The sequence below is a fragment of the Corapipo altera genome, unplaced genomic scaffold (assembly GCF_003945725.1).
Source record: "Corapipo altera isolate COAL_440 unplaced genomic scaffold, ASM394572v1 94, whole genome shotgun sequence".
Lineage (NCBI taxonomy): Eukaryota > Metazoa > Chordata > Aves > Passeriformes > Pipridae > Corapipo > Corapipo altera.
This window is the reverse complement of record NW_020884950.1, coordinates 1,008,041-1,024,331: the sequence shown is the minus strand read 5'-3', so window position 1 is coordinate 1,024,331 and position 16,291 is coordinate 1,008,041. Positions and strand designations below refer to the sequence as shown.

The 16,291-nt window shown below is 44.6% G+C and overlaps 1 protein-coding gene and 1 long non-coding RNA gene across 2 annotated transcripts in view; one reads left to right on the top strand and one right to left on the bottom strand.

The window, feature by feature from the left end:
* The window catches only part of LOC113956419, a 25,605-nt gene extending 12,771 nt beyond the window's left edge, over window positions 1-12,834 (top strand). Inside the window, exon 2 of the long non-coding RNA XR_003530845.1 lies at window positions 12,710-12,834. This is a non-coding gene — a long non-coding RNA (uncharacterized LOC113956419). The remainder of the gene's footprint in view (window positions 1-12,709) is intronic.
* On the bottom strand, window positions 6,607-16,291 carry LGALSL (galectin like). The gene is made up of 5 exons (XM_027663021.1): window positions 16,069-16,291; window positions 15,853-15,924; window positions 15,601-15,689; window positions 14,980-15,157; window positions 6,607-12,311 (listed from the first exon to the last, which is right to left on the bottom strand). Exons 1-5 carry the CDS (start codon window positions 16,099-16,101, stop codon window positions 12,168-12,170), a joined length of 516 nt encoding a protein of 171 aa, XP_027518822.1. The 5' UTR covers window positions 16,102-16,291; the 3' UTR covers window positions 6,607-12,167.

Here is a 16,291-nt window from a genome sequence, read left to right as displayed (position 1 = left end):
AGTAATTAAAAATAAATAAAGGTCACATGTTTATAGAGCCCTTCCCACATTATTAGCATTGCTATTTGATAGAGTGTATTGTTTCTTACTCCTGTGTGTAGAAGATGCTTGCACTGCCTGTGGAATGCTGAAGAGTGATGTTGTGCAGGTGCTCCCTAAGCACCTTGACTTCTTCCGGGGCTTTTTATTCATATCTCTTTCCAAGCCTGACAAGACAGGTGAACCCCTGTGAAAGCAAAATTGCAAGAGACTTCTTTATTGTATTAGTTATGCATTAGCCTCTGCCTTCAGCACTGAAAGCTTTTGCTGGTTTTCATTTTTTTAGGGTGGTAGTTTCTTTCCTATTAACAGGTGCTAAAGGAAACATCTGGAGTCACTCATCTGTGGCCTGTTGGGCCTGTTGTTTCCTGTTGTATATACCTTTTTTTTTTTTTTTTTAACTTCAAAAACAGGGTGTGTATGTGTGTGAAAAGAAGATCAGGCATCTACATTTAGGTGTTTGGTAGGAAGTGAATGTCCTCAAGGTTCTTGTATAATCATTGGAGCAAAGGCCTCTGAAAAACCATTCAGGGCTTCAAAATTCTCTCTGCTAAATCATCCTCTGGGGAAGCATCTCTCTTTCCACTGCCCATATGGGGAACCCACAGAGATCAGACTGAATTACTACTGAAAGGCTTCCAGTTTTCCCATTAATGTAGTCACTCAGCTCCCCTGAGCAAAAAAAAAAAATTGCACCAAATAGCACTTTTAAATCCTCACCCCAGGAAGCTGTTGACACATGTTCGAGTCACTCTACCACCTTCTCCCAACAAATGCATGTGTAATTTTATTTGTGTACGCTGGTTACAAGTTGCTGTGGAGGTTTTGGCATGCTGACATATACCTGCATGCCAACTGTCACAGCCTGTGTGGCTTCATGGCCGTATATGGAAGTTCACCTATGAAGGTAACCAGAATCTCCCTTTGGATTTGGTTGAGGTCTAAACTAAGCAGCTTAGAAGATGGCAAAAATGGAGCTGCTGCGTGCCTGAGATGGGTGGCAGTCTCTGGCAGTGACCAAATTGTGGCTTTCTGTTTGAAACCTGTCTCACATCTCCGTGAGTGCTACGAAGGATGTTTTTTCCTGCTGCGCCCTCTCCAGAACAAGACGTTCCCTGCGGAGTGGTGTGCTCTGAGAGACTGGCTACTCCCTTCCAGCACTACAGGTAGAAAAAGATGGCTTTAACATAAAGGAAGACACGAAAATTATCTGGAGGCTGGCCAGGGGCAGGTGGGAACAAGCTGAGGAGATGGAGGTCTGTTTGGTCTGGTGATGTGTCTATGTAGATTTAGTACCTAAAATCCCTTGTGGGGAGAGAATGACATGGAAGGAGTCATTTGCTGCAGTTAATTGAAGGGGAGTTTCCTTAAGGCCAGTTGTAGGAAAGCTTAAAAGCACACATTTCAGCATAATTAGAGGCTTTTCTGAAATAAAGATAAAATTTGATATGCAAAGTCTGTACACTTGGATTATGTGTTGTGCTACACCCCTGGAGTAGGCCTTTATCTTACCTTTGCATCAGGATGTTGGGTAATATACCACCACCTGCAATTTGCTTTGACTCTGGTGATTGTTAATTCTTACAGTGTGGATTGAAGACATGTTTTAGAAAAGATTCCAGTTTGTTATGTGGTCATTAGGTTGAAAAGGTCTGGATACCTTGAAAGAGGTGATCATGATGAAAGTGTATAGAAAGCTAAATGACATTGAGAAGTTAGTTTATGGTCTTCTCTTAATTCATCCACCTATTAAATGATAAAAGGGCATATAATGAGACAGAAGAGAGGTACATCAAAGACAGACAGGAATTTTCTTTGCAAGTAGTATGTTGCCATTCATGAACAATATCCATATGCATAAATGTAACAGGATCCTGAAAAAGATCAGGCATTAAATATCCTCCAATATCACTGCAATATATCAGTGATAAATACATAAAATTCAAGATTATTGAATAGGCTTCAGACTAATTCTACTTAAAGAGAACTGAAAGAAAAATCTGTCTGTAGCCAGCTATGCTATAGCTGTCTGTCACAGCATCTCTTGTGCTGTCCTCCAAAACACATTCCTGTTAACACAACCAAAGTTGTGAGCTATTTGGACTGCCAGATTTATCAAGTGCAATAGTCACCATGCTCCTGTGATGGCCTGTGACTATCAGTTTGTTTATACTGAATACACTAACAGTGTACACTATACAGAAGATACATGTCTGACACTACTTGAATGACTGCTGAAAGCTCCAAGTGAACTTTAATTAGTTCTTCTACAAGTGAACGCACATTATGCTCTACTTAGAGACACTTGGGTTGGCTCTTAGTGGAAAAGTTCAGACCTCCACTGATCCTGTACAAGTCCTGTCTAAGCCAGCACAATTACAGGACTGGTAACCTGGCTGATATTATTCCCAGAGAGTCTGAAACAGATACTCTGACATGAGACATATAAATGCTTTATGAGACATATAAGTTCCCAGCAGATGCTGCCACACATGGACTCTGCACAGGCAGCACCTGGTTGCCTCACCACCAGCTTTGCTTACGGGCAACTTGGCCCTACCTTCTCTCTGTCTGCCCACATCTGTGAAGGTCTGTGCCCAGTAATAAGCCTTGCACTTCTGCAGTCTTGGTGAGACTTAGTGAGCCAGGGACTTCTGCACTGTGATTTGTTGTGCAACAGATGCACCCCAAACACAGTCTGCTGGTGGCTGAGGCCCAGGACTGGGCCCTTAAAGGATGTCTAGAGGTGGCCATCAGTTCTCTGTACTGGTACAGAGATTTAATTTCATGTGTAATGGGACCAGGTCTGATCTGCAAATGTATAATCTTTTCATCCTGGAAAAGGAGAAGATTCTGTTTTTTCACAGCTTCCCTTTCAGACTGGCCAATGTGAGCCACAAATCCCTCAGAGGACACTCTTCGAGGTAAAACTGCTGTGCTTGCAGTTGTTGAATTTCCGAGCTGTGCATTCCTTCCCTTTCCTCCTACCCCAAACAGTGAAATGTTTGCTGGCACTGTCCAGGAATTCATCTGTTGGCATTTTAATATGCATGTGTATGATCATCCAATTGCCACAGTTACACTGTGGGAATCTTGTTTCTAAAAATACACCAATCTCTGCTGCTCTCCAACACTAGCACGAGATAATGTATCATGTTCCCTAGCTGCCAGTGACACTCAGAAAGAAGGTAATCAATACAGCTGGCAATGCATAAAGACAACAACAATTATAATTACAACTAATTTCCCTTTCAGTTTAAAACATCATCTTCTAGCCTGCATTATCACAGCTTCAGCTGTACAATGCATTAAGACAATCATGTGCTTTCTTTTGCTGAATAGAATCCTGTTATTTTGCCTAAGAGCATCTTCTGAATAGCTCAAAGAGGTAAGGTTTATTATGGGGACCTTTAACCAGTTCCTGCTCTTAGGTGCTCAGTTGCTATCAATCAACGTACTTCCACCAAAATTGAGAGAGCTCAGCCTGTTTTCATCACTCAGGTGTATTTTGTCTAGGGAAACATGTGCACATCGTCTTTTGAATTTAAGGTGCAGCAAACTCCCTGCCAAGAAACCTGGTCTTGTTCCAGCTTCTCTTCTGCATTATTTAAATGGCAATTGAAGGCACTGTGAGTCAGTGGAAGCTGCAAAAAAAATTGACAGAATGCCATTCATTTTTACTATTATAAAAAAAATCATATTTTGGAAGGATTTTGCATTACAAAGAGTCCCTCTGATCCCAGAGGAGTTACTCAGTGTATAGCATTACTCAACCTTACCATTGTATATTCTGTCCCAAAATAACATGTCTGCCTGGTGAGCAAAGGAGGGGGGCTTGGGAGCCTGAACTTCAGTGTTGTAGCCAAAAGTCACAGTGATGAGACGTTGTGTGCCAATCAGTGCATTCCAAATTACAGCACTGATTGCTGAGAAGTGGTTGTTGCATCTCTGTTCTTCCCTCTCCCTGCTCATAGGATAACAGCAGTAACACTAGAAATGGCAAGGACCATTCATAAATTAACATGAATTTTAAATTGAAGTTCTTCAGTGAGCAGCACTAAATAAGGTATACCTTGGTCAGTGTCTGTAGAAGACATATAAAAGTCTGAAGCCACAGAAGAGTTCCTCTGACGTTCCTCCATCAATGGTTCTCTCTCAGGGAGAGGACTGGCTACCCCTGAGAAAATAAGTGGAAATGGAGGGGAATGGATGTGGAAGCTGTGTTCTGCCTCCATGTTATAATCCAGAGCTTCTCTCACCTTTGCCCCTCGGAGTCTGTTTAATACCCACTGTAGCTCATTATATCTTTCATCCAAAAATAGGGTTTTAAAGGAACTTCCCTATCCTTGCTGAAGCCTTTGTACTTTTAAATTATTTTGTTTTCCCCTGGAGATTGTAGCGAATCTGTTGCTTTCCTGAGAATGTTTCTTCTACCTAGAGCTGCATTTTGTTCTTAGTACTGGTTTGTATCTCTTCTAGACAGCTATTATCTTTCCCATTGAACAGAAAATTTCTTAGAGAGCAGCGAGGAAAGAATCCTCTTTGCCTCGGAGCACGCAGTGCTGGAGCTGCTACTGGAGCTTGTCATACATTACAATACTGTCAGCACTGGCTTTTTGCCCATCAAAGGGGTTTTTGGAGCCAGGCAAAGGCAGAGCCACTGAACAGTGTCAGAAACCTCCAACATCTTCATCCATGCTTGGCCACAGAATGGAGCTTTTCTTCTCTGCTCAATAGAAGCAACACCTGCCCGTGGCCTCTGGGCACCAAGGGAGCATGGCTCTCCTGTTAGTATCAGATTGCTTAGCTCTGAAATCCTCCTCTTTGCTCCTTAGATTTACTGTTCAGCTTCAGTGAAATTTTTCTAATTTTTCTAATTAACCAGGCTTTTGTTCCAGCCTCTCAGAGTCACAAGGAAGCCCTGTTCTGCCAACCAGGATTCAGCATAGCTCTGGTTTGCTGTCACTCCTGACTGCTGGGGGAGACTAGCATGTCTCCTTCTGCCAAAGAGAGCTGCTGAAAGACACCTCCTTGTCAGGGTCTTTCACAGAATGACCTCTCCTGGTATCACAGCCCTGGCCTAGCAAGGCACCAGTGAAGAAACTGAAGCCTCAAAACCTGAACAGGATGAGAAATATGTAGCTTTCAGAGAATGCTGGAGCCAACGTGATGTTTCAGAGCCAGCCTCTATTCTTAGAAGAGTGGTGAAAGTCATAATTTAAAAATAAGATCCAGTGCAGTGCTAGCAAAGAGTCATATTCATGGTATTCCTGTGAGTAAATCACTCAACATGAATTGGCTTGGCCTGAAGCTCAGAAACACTCCACCAAAACAAAGCCCAGCTGCGAGGCGTCCATAGTACTGATCCGAATGGGAGAGAAGTACACATGGCACTTGCCACATCAGGTGCTTTGCCTTTCCCCCAAACTCATGCCTGTAGTTTACTCAGTATTACAGGTCAAATGAGAGCTTTCCAAGGGCCTCTGTAGGAGTTAGCCCATGCAAGAGGTGAAATTTGATGTATCTATTCCCTCTCCTGAAAATCCCTCCCAGGCACTTCAGCTGCTGTGGTTCTGCTGTCTGATGGGGGATAGATGCTGCTTTTATATCACTCACAGCCATTTCTGTTTTGCATCGAGGTTACCAAATGCTGTGTTTTATCTCAGAATCTCTAGATGTCCCCTCTTAGAGTCATGTGTAGCAAACACAGGCCCAGTCTCGGGCTGGCTTTGAGCAGGGATGGCCACAGATTGATGCTCATGGGTTAGATGTAGGATGAACTTCATGTGGAGCGTCTGAATCAGGGTCATTTTATTGGGAGAAAAAACACAGAACTAGCTGTATTCAAATCCTGTTCATCTGTTGCTTTAGTGCTGTTTGAATTTTGAGGTTTCCCACAGAAACCTCACTTGTTTTTTACAGCCATGACTGGATGGAGGGCATAATCCTTTCCCACTTGGGTCATACACAATTTTTCCAGTAACTTTAACTGAAAGAAGTTGAGACCTTATAGTTTCCTCTTGCATTTAATCAGGCCAATGTGAACTTCAGCTAAGATGATGCCAACAAGTAAAACACTGGATCTCATAATAATGTGCATCTGGAGCTGATTTGGTGGTTTTACTCACCATGTAACACTCACCTATGAATCCAGTCCCACCAGAGTGAGCTGGAACACGTGTGAGTTAAACTGCTGTTTTATCCTGTGCAAAATGATCAGTGACCTGTTCTCACGGCCTGGCTGTGAGGTCTGAGTCGTGCCTGTTAATTCCTGAGGCTTACACTGCCCAGTGATGTCAGCAGGAGTCTTGTAAGAGTCAGCAAGATGTTCTTTCCTCTAATGAAGTTATTTGATTATTCTGTATAGTGCATCTAAGCTGTAAAGCAGTTTTACACAAGCTGCTACCAAAGCTGCACTTCCCATTCTAAAGTTTCACACTACAGTTTTATGAGGGAAAGAGTTAGCTACATCTGGAAAACAGTCAGATAAAAAAAGCCAGAAGTTAGAGAAGTCAAGAGGGTATGTAATGAGCATTAATAGTTCAGACAGAAGACAGAACAACCTAGTGAAGATTTCATGTTTTATTGTTATTAAAAGTTCATTATGAAATCAGCACAACACATAAAAATAGATCTGTGGTGAATGGTACATATTACTGTTATTGCCCGGTCAGTTTGTGCACAATCTCACTTTGTAAAATCAGAAGGTAATGAAAACAAGACATTTCATCAGGGAACTGTGAAACCAGTGTTTCTGCAGCAGAGAGAGGCCGTGCTTCCTGTTGACTCTACCCAATGTATAATGCAGTCAGAAATAGTCCTCTATTCATACTTAAAAATAAACTCAGTTTTAGAGTATGCCCCAGCTGAAAATAACCAGAGTGAGAGCTAGAAATAACCCTTTTCTTAGGGACCTATTTCCATGAAAGTCAAAGGGATTTTTGACATGGATTTCAAAAGCAGCAGGACATGGTTATTTGTTGACAGACAGATGGAAAGACCTAGCAACAGGAACTAGGGAGGACCTGTGGCAGAGTAGGAGTTTATTATTTAGATCTTGCACATGCTGCTGAATCTCCTTGTTCTAGTAATTGTCTATGTTCATAACAGCAGTGATTGCTGGGAGGAGCTGGGAGGGTGTATCAAAGCCAGATAGGGCGTCTGCAGCTCATTTTTTCTCCCTGTTCGGGTTGGCATTGGTTCTAACCCCACACACCATCCATTGCAAAGTGACTTTCACCTGTACACTTTCTGATCCATGTGATAAAATCAGAACAATATCCACAATTAGAAAAAACCCTCGCCAGGTCACTTACTGTTCCTAGACTGGTGTAAGCTTTTCTCCTGAACTTCTGTGCTTATCACAGTGAGTATTTGGGGCTGCCTTCAGCCTGATTCTTGTGCCTTATACTGTCATATTAATTCCAGGGGTGCTGGGAGGTTGTTAACTGGCTCAGCAGAGTTGTGGTTTTGCAGTTTTCTGCCTGGAAAGGTCTCTGCAACCAGCCTCAGTGCAGAAAACAGCGCTGGAGTTTTCTGTGGGACGTCCTTCTCGTGGACAGGAGGCAAAATGAGCCCCACGTCAGATAAATGCCTCTCTTACATCAGACGAGTAGGAACACGAATCCATTCATGCCTTCCAAGCTCATAAGCAATGCTGGTTTTTTGCCATGTGTCCTGGCAGGGGGTTGCAGAAGGTGGCAAATAAAAATGTGGCAAAAGCCCATCCCTGGGAAGCTGTCCTGCATCTCCACAGCCTGTGCTCCTGTCTGGCTCTGAAATCTCCACCAATGCCCTCTGAACTCCTGCTCTGTTAGGGCTAAACCATGTCATGCTACCCCAACCTCACCACCAAGCTGAAGAGTGCTGTGGCTACTCTGGGTCTTGTTTGCTCCATGGTGAATAGTTTGAAATCCAAAGATAAAAATCTCAGTGCTGCTCCCTACATGAAAATCTCTGGGCTTCAGTCTCAGCCTCAGAGCAGGAGAGTGACAAGGGTGGAAAGCTGGCACAGCAGAATGGTGAATCAGGCTCTCCCTTTGGTTTCCAGGCTGTTTACTCAAAGCAGCCCTTGAGAAAGGTGCAAGGCCTCAAGCAGATGTCACATTCAACCGGTTTAGCAATATTACGCCTATTTGTGCTCAAACTAGTCAAGGAGGGGAGAATATAATATGTTAGTGCAAGTTCTCATAGACAACACATGAATATTTAGTACAAAATGTTCTTACAAGGTGGGGCAAACATTTCTAATTGTGACACAAAAAGAAGGTATTTTGTAACATTTTTAACAACTTGCCCGTGAAAAAGCATTTATGTGAAATATGTTTAGACACAGACTACCTCACATGACACTGAAATATTTCAAGGCTCTGAGTAGGCAATAACCTACTTTTGGTTTTTCTAAAATCAAATCAGCTTTATCATAGCCAGTCCCAAGCAAAATTAAATAATTTGGTTGTGGGGTTTTTTTGGTTTGGTTGGTTTTTTGTGGTTTTTTTGGTATTTGTTGTTTTTTGTTTGTTTGTTTTTTTAGTTTTTCCTCTTTGGAAAAAATAAAGCTATGCTAAGTTCAGTGATTCCACTGCACATGGATTTTACCCATTCAAGGCTTTTTTAATTTCAGAATCAACTTCCTCATTCAGAGGAAACCGCAGAAATATTCAGCTAATAAATTTTAGCATAAGGTTTCAAAAGTTGCTTTACACACTCCTTAAGTCCTGAAGATTTGCAGCTTCCAAGAAGCTCACAGACTACTTGTCTCTACTGAAAAACCTGGTGCAATTTGGAAATAGTCTTTATTTCAGGTCTATTAGGACTTCAAAATTCAAAATGAAGATATAAATAATCCCTAAGCTGTGGAGACCTAAAAATTCAGATATAAATTTTGCAGCACAGTCTCCCACCTTAAACATTTGAAATTGGTTCAAGGTCCAGCTGAGCAGAAACAGTTAAGGCCTCCGTTTTCTCTGACTTACACTGCACATGCAAGTGTTCTGCAGTTGCTTCTTAACATGATGGGGCAGTGTAAGCCAAGCACCTGTGGAAACAGCCCTTGGTGACATAGATGTCTTCCTTCTTTCACCTGCCATTGCCTGATAGCGCCCAAGAGCAAAAGAAAAATAAAAAGGCTTCCAAGCAGGTGACAGATAGATAGATAGATGTGGAAGCCTTAACTGTGACTTTCTGCCCTTTCGTGAGCTCTCAGCCAAACCACAACCCGTCAGCAGAGGGTTCACAGCCCTTCTTGCCTTGAAGCCTGGCTCAGAAACCACAACGGGGCAGGATCAGGTGGTGGGCGCCGTGGTTGGTGAAGTTACACAAAGGCAAAACCAGAAACAGGGTAAAAAAAAAGGCGTTTTCTCCAGACAGAAAACTCCTGGAGCAGGAACAAATGGGAATGCCCAGCACAGCAGCTGGGAAGAGAAGCAAGGCGGGATCAGCAGGCCCTTTGCTCCCACCAGAGATGGCACTGACAGGTGGTGCACTGAGTTCACCTCACCATCCCTGGGGTAGGCACTGCGCTGTGCCGAGACTGCGCGGAGGAGCAGAAGTGTGAGGGCTGTGAAAATGCAAGGCAGCCAAATTGCTTTTCCTGGGATCCAGCAAAGGCATGGAAGGGGAAATCTCTATTGGTGTGCTGTCAGGGAGATTCCCTTTGGGTTTGAGCTACTCCAGGGTAGACATGCTACTTACTCTCTCCTGCCTCCTACTTCTGGCCTCAGGCACTGGCCCTGCATCAGCAAACCTGGCTTTAGACATCCAGTTGGGAGAAAGCACTAGGCACAGAGGGTGCTAAATTTCTCTCCAAACATCTTCTGCCTGCATCAGCTTTGGAACCATAGATCATTTCCAAGCTGGAGAAAAATCCAAAACACCTCCTGTAGAAGCACCTTTCCCTTGGATTTTTATTATCATAATTTTTAAGAATATATTTTGTACCGAAACACTGTCAGCGTTTTTTATACAATGGAAAATGACACAGTCATCATGTATCATGTAAAAGAGTAAAAACAGAGCAAGACAGGAACATTTCAATTCAATCTGGAGTACAAATAGAATCTGATGTAAAGCTTAAAAGCCACACACCAGATAAAAAAGTAACCCGGAAAACAACAATTTCTCTCTTAATTTGGAAGTAGGAAGAAAAGTCAGGGAGTGTCAAATGCTAAGGCTAAAAATTGCATTTTTAACTTGTATTTTATAGGTGGCAGCCTGATTCTTAATTCGTCTGGAGCAGCAGCAACAACCCCTCAGCTTTACAAAGAGATTTGCACTTGCATGAAATAAGAATCAGGCTTCTATGCTCAGAGGACTCTGATTGACCTCAACAGGCTTTGGACTAGAGCCACAGTTGGAATTTCAGCTTGCAGTCTAAGGCTTCTTAACTGCAGGCCAAATTAGCACAAAATGAGGCTTTGCATTGGCATTCTACCCTTAACTTTGGATATTCCAGTTCTGGTGGCTTTAAACCACAGTTTTATTGCAGGTTAAACACAGTTCTGCTTGTGAGATTCTCCTCTCTTTTTTTTTTTTTAATACTGTGCTACCAAGGATGTTTTTTATAGTCTGTGTTTTAGTCCCTATATTATGTGTTTTCAAAATTGCCTAAATGTATGTTTATATCACGATTATAACTACTCAGAAAGACCCACTACAGTCCATTGTGAGCAGCCAAGGAAAAAAGTGTATTTAGTCCTAAAGAAGTCAAGAAAGTGGCTGTGTTCATTTATAGTGTAGCGCAATGACTGTGTTTATACACCTATACCTACTATTTTAAAAGCTACTTGAAAAGTTATTATTCATGTGCAGTAGCTGATTTTCAAGCATTAATAACTTGGCTGTCTAGACAAGTTTTAATTGTCATATCAAAGGCCGAATGTGTTCTCAAACAAGTGTAAAGAATCTCCCATCTCCCTTGGAAAGAGCCTGGTTCTCTTTCTGAACTAAGAGATTGCCAAATTTAACTTTTTCTCAGGTTATAAAAGCACAGTTAAACCTACGAATTTGGTTTTTAAGTTTTTAAAATGGATCGACTTCAACTCAAACCCATCCTGTGCAGCAAAGTTAGTAAGCCCTGAAAAACAGATCCTCGTGAATACGCGGAGTTCCCCCCACCAGCTACCATGCCCACGTTTTCCCAGGGCCTAGAGGGCTCCACTAAAACATAACTAAGTGTTCAATAGGAAACATGGTTTTTTTCAAGAACGATATGTAAAGTTTACCCAAAGAACCTCAGACATTTTGTACATTCAAAATGTTTACACGTTGCCGTTCTTAACCGCCAGTAAGATTGTTCATTTTTTACTAATAATACATACAATGAGTATAAATAAATAAACTACAGAGAAGCTTTAAAAATTGTATTAACAATACGTTGTGCAAAAACTCATAACGACCTACATTCTATGCAAATACCCTGACTAAAATACACAGGCTGTGTCCACACACCCTCAGTCAGTTTTTGCACAGCCCTTGGGCCAAACCAGCAGCTGGGAGCAATCAGCAGAATTCCACTGCAAGCTGTGGAGGTAACGCTGATTTACACCAGCAGAACAGCAGGCCCCAAGGTGTGTGCAAAAATGCCATAGAAATCAGTGGGAATTGTGCTTGACTAAGGACTAGACAGTTTGATTGTACCCCGTTAAAGTGAGTGGGAGTTTTGCCATTGATTTCCATGGAACCAGGCTCAGGCCCCGGGTAAGGACGTCAGCACGTGGCCCTATGTTGTGCTACACTACTCCACTTCAGTGCAGAAACAATATTTGCAAAAGAAAAACTCGTTTTTGTTGTCACTACTGTTCAGTAACCGGTTTTAGCGCTGCATTTCAGAAACTGCATTGCTGTGAGATTTGAAACCAAGACTGCAAGTCTTTCTGAATCCATTCCAATTTGATTATCCAGCACAGGTGGGCTATTTTGATCCAAGAAAAACGGCTCAATGTCTATTAACCAACAGTGCTCTTCATTAGGATAAAAAACAGCCCAATTCATCGGCACAGGAGTGAAGAACTGCATGCGGAAAAGGACCAGGGCAGCCTTCCTACCATAGCTGTGTCCAGAGCTGGCTGTCACTGCTCCAAACGGACGATGGCACCTGAGCTGGTTTGGAATCTGCAGTCCTAACAAGCTCAGCCCAGTTTTGTAAGCTGAAGATCTCCATTTATCTTTATTGTGTCAATTGCTGACAGTGTTTCAATACGGTGGTAAAAATCAAAGAGCTGATGTCCATCCACAAATATTCTAAAACGGGGATGCTCGCAAAGTATCTCAACCTGTAAAAGATAAATTGTTAAAGCACGTTGTTCGCAGTGTAACTGGAAAGTTATTTCACAGCACACAAAGAGCACTTTAAGTAGTGTTAGTGCAGTTACACACTGTGCTACTCATGTGCCACGCAACAGCCAGGGCTGAGACCAGTTTTCCCCCTTGACACCAGTTACACTGTGATGGATCTGCTCTTACTGCCCGGGGACATTAATCCAATCTCACGCTGTCGTAGCAGTAAGCACACCGGAACCCAGTCCCACTGGCTACTGGGAGGTTTCGCCTCTTGGAATAATGCCAGAAACAGACTCAAACCGCTAATCACAGGAGGAAGAAATTGTATCTCCAACCCAAACCTTGCATCCCTTGCTACTTTTTTTTTTCTTTTTTTTTTTTTTTTCTGCAGAATAAGGCGGCAGTTCCCTCTGCAATGCTTTCCACACTACTGTTAATTCACTGGAAGGGAGCGAATATGGAGCAGGGAGATAGGTTTGTCTTTCCCTCCCACATATACAGAGCTCCTGCATAACCTGTGGTTGCAGACAGTCCCTGTTGGACTAGACTCCATCCTGGGGCTGCAGTGAAGGTGATGGAGAGTGCAGGATTGCTTGAATTCAGCTGGGCAATTTGCACGAGGCACAAACCAGATCAGGGAAGGACACAGCTCATCCCTCCTCCTGAGAGACCTGCAGAAATGCTCTGGAAAAGCAATAAAGCCTGGAGCTGAACAAGCTTGGACAAGTTGGGAGATTCCTGACGTTAGGGGTGGCTTGAGAGGGTGTCCCGTTGTTAAGCTCTGCTGGAGCTGCCCCAGCAGGAAGCAGGAACACGAGGGCACAGAACATGTGCTTCTCCTGCAGGCCTTTGGAGACCTCCAGGTCTGGACAGGCTAAGGAGAAAATCTGCAGGGGAGCCACATGCGAATCCTGGGTCATTTCAAGAGGTTGTCCAGAGTGAAGTGCTGCTTCCAGGCACTTGACTCTGCTGCTATTACAGTACATAAAAACGCGACGGGGGTGACAAACTGCCTGAGCCAAAGCCCAACTGATGTGGAGCACGTCACACTGGGAGAAGTGGCAGCTGACAGTCCAGGAGAGCTTAAACTCCTGGACACCTGGTAGTGCACCAAGCACCAGGGAAGGGCCCGTGCTGCCACGTAGCTCCTGTGTCACTGCGGCAGGCGCAGCCAGCCTGAGGCCTTGTTATGTAAAAGATATGGTTACCCTCAACCCTGCTCACAGTCCGCTTCTCCAGATCACCCGGGGCCACGCCGGAATGATAATTGGACTGGGCCACAAGTAATTGGCAAGAACACTTAATAGTCTAATTTATTCACTGAGAGGGAGACCATCAAAGGTACAAAGTCAATTGGGAGCCTAAATTCCATTTGGGAAAAAAGGATAAAAGAAAAAAAGAAAAGGGGGGAAAGAACAACTCCCTATCTCCAGTATCTCACAGTAAACGTGCAGTACTGCTGTCCTCCAACATCAACTGCCATTAGTGGGACACCCACAAAACATGCTCTGCGTAATTTGTCTGGCTCGTCTGAGGGCCCAGTCACCACCCAGTGCAGCAGGCAGTGGAACCCTCTCAGCTGGAGCAGGACCCAGCCTCCAAGTCTTTTCAAGTGCATTTCCCACACCACCAAAGGGTGTTGCCAGTTCTGATGGGAGAGTTTGTAGAAGCAAGTAGAGCGCAACCAATTTGCAGCAAAACCAGTCACAAACACTCTTAAAGCCCAAGCATCTGGGGAGATGGTGAGCTTTTGGGGCTGGGGGAGATTATCTTGGAGGCAAGAAGGATTAAGAGAGTTTGGCAGCTGGTCAGAGCGCTGGCATTTAGCAGAGGGGCTAGTGAGGTTTTGCAAGAGGGGCGGGGAGGAGGAGGAGGAAGGTTTTTCTGGGTCAGCTGCATGGAAAAGGCATGCAGCCTTTTTTCCTCTATGTAGTGAAGCAGCCCTCTGCAGCCACATACTTTGTTAGTCCTGATTTGCAAAGACATCTTCACGTAACCATAAACACTACAGATGGGAATCTGCTTCTAGGTCAACCCAGTCCATCCACAGTGCCACAACATTTCCCAGAACACCATTTTCAAGTGACTACAGACTTAAATTTGATGGGACGTTTAATCCCAGGGTTCAGGAAAGAATACCACTATTGCTTAGCTGTTTAATCTGCTAACACGAAGAGCTACGGTCAACCTCTACAGAACATCCCTGGAGACAAAGGATGAACGTGATCCTTATTAGCCACACTAAACTGCAAACATTATGTCCATTAAAAAAACCATCAAAACATACAGCAGTCCCACAGAGTATTTACATTCTCCAGTAATAACTTGTAATGCACTAATAACATAGAGGTACTTTTTAATATATAGCTATAAAACTAAGCTCAGGAAGTTGGACTTCATCACACAGTATTACAACCTCCGACTTGTCATAGCGCCCAGGTGAGGTGTTCACAGCCCCATCCGGACTGCCTGCAGCTGCACGTAGCAGCAGGATCCCTGCACAACTTTTGATGGATACAAACAAACCAGCAACTGGTGTCTCAACAGGAGCAGTGTGGGCTACACTGTGATTTCACGAAAGCCAAGTCAGGTCCTGCTGCAACTCAGATCAAATGACACTTTATCAGACACGTTGTAAGCCGCTGTCATCCTGGTACTCACCCTAAAAGGCTGGTCCGGTATAAATGGAAAGTAAGGAATAGACGACTGCTCTTCCCCCCATTCTCCGGCTACACAAGAGTTTCTGACAAACTGTCTGTCTGTAAACACAGCTTTCAGTTCTATGGCTACATCCGCAGGAGGATCTTCTGACTCCCCGCAAGTCAGACTGATGCCAAAGCTGCAACACAAACAGAACGGTTCTCGTTCAGCCAGGAAAAAACCAAATAAGCCCCAAATGCCACCCAGGTCCATTTCTCAGCTTATTAAAGCCATTGGTATAGCGGCACAGGGGAGATGACAGCTCAGCTCGTTCAGAGAAACCCTGAAAGCTCAGCAGTGTAAGGAACATGGTTATGGCATATATATATATATGTCTGTGTGTGCATGGTGTTGTACATATATGTGTACATATATGCATATACATATGCTCTATATGCTCCTTTACTCCCAAGTGAAAACGGGATCCCTTGAAGAAATGCCCCCTCTATGGGTCAAAGGAGAAATCAGCATGCTATATATAAAATGATAAAAATAATCCTTTCCAGAAAGCAGGGATCCGTGTGTATGTGTACGTGCGTGTGGCCGCTCCCCCATCTCCCCCTGGCCGGGCCCAGGTGTTACCTCTCAGGGTTGAGGTCCACTATGCCCATAACTAAGATCTTCTTTCCCGGCCTCATTCCTCCTTTGATGTGCCCACAGAAGGGGACGATCTGGAAAGGACAGGGGGAAGGTGGCGAGGGTCAGCTCGGCATCAGCAGCGGCCGCCGTTTTGCAGCCGGGGCGGAGGAGAGAGGGGGAGTAAAGGGGTTAAAAAAAATAAAATACCGCCCCCCCCCCCCCCCGAAAGAAAGAAACCAAATAAAGGTGATTTACCAAGCGAGGGAAGTACACATCAGCTTGCACCGGGGATCCCAGGGAGTTGTTTAAATGCCCGTCCTCTATTTTCTGCAGGTAGAAAGGAGAGCGCTGAGGCAGGGCCAGGCGCAGCCCCCCCGCCCCCGCCCCGCTCCGCAGGTGCCCTGCCCGGCCCCCCCGGCCCCGTCCCGGTGCCGGTCCCGGTGCCCGGGCGGGGGGTGAAGCCGCACTCACCAGCGCGTCCCGCTCGGCCACGGTCCCCGCCATCTTGTGGAAGCGGCGGCGGCGGCGCTGGGGACAGGGCGGAGGGCGGGGGAGAGGGAGGGAGGGATGGAGGGAGGGAGGGGGGTCTGTGGCAGCCTCGGCGGCGGAGGGGCAGCGGCGGAGCCCGAGCCGAGCCGGTGCAGAAGTAGGAAGGCGAGGAGGAGGAGGAGGAGGAGGAGGAAGAAGAAGAAGA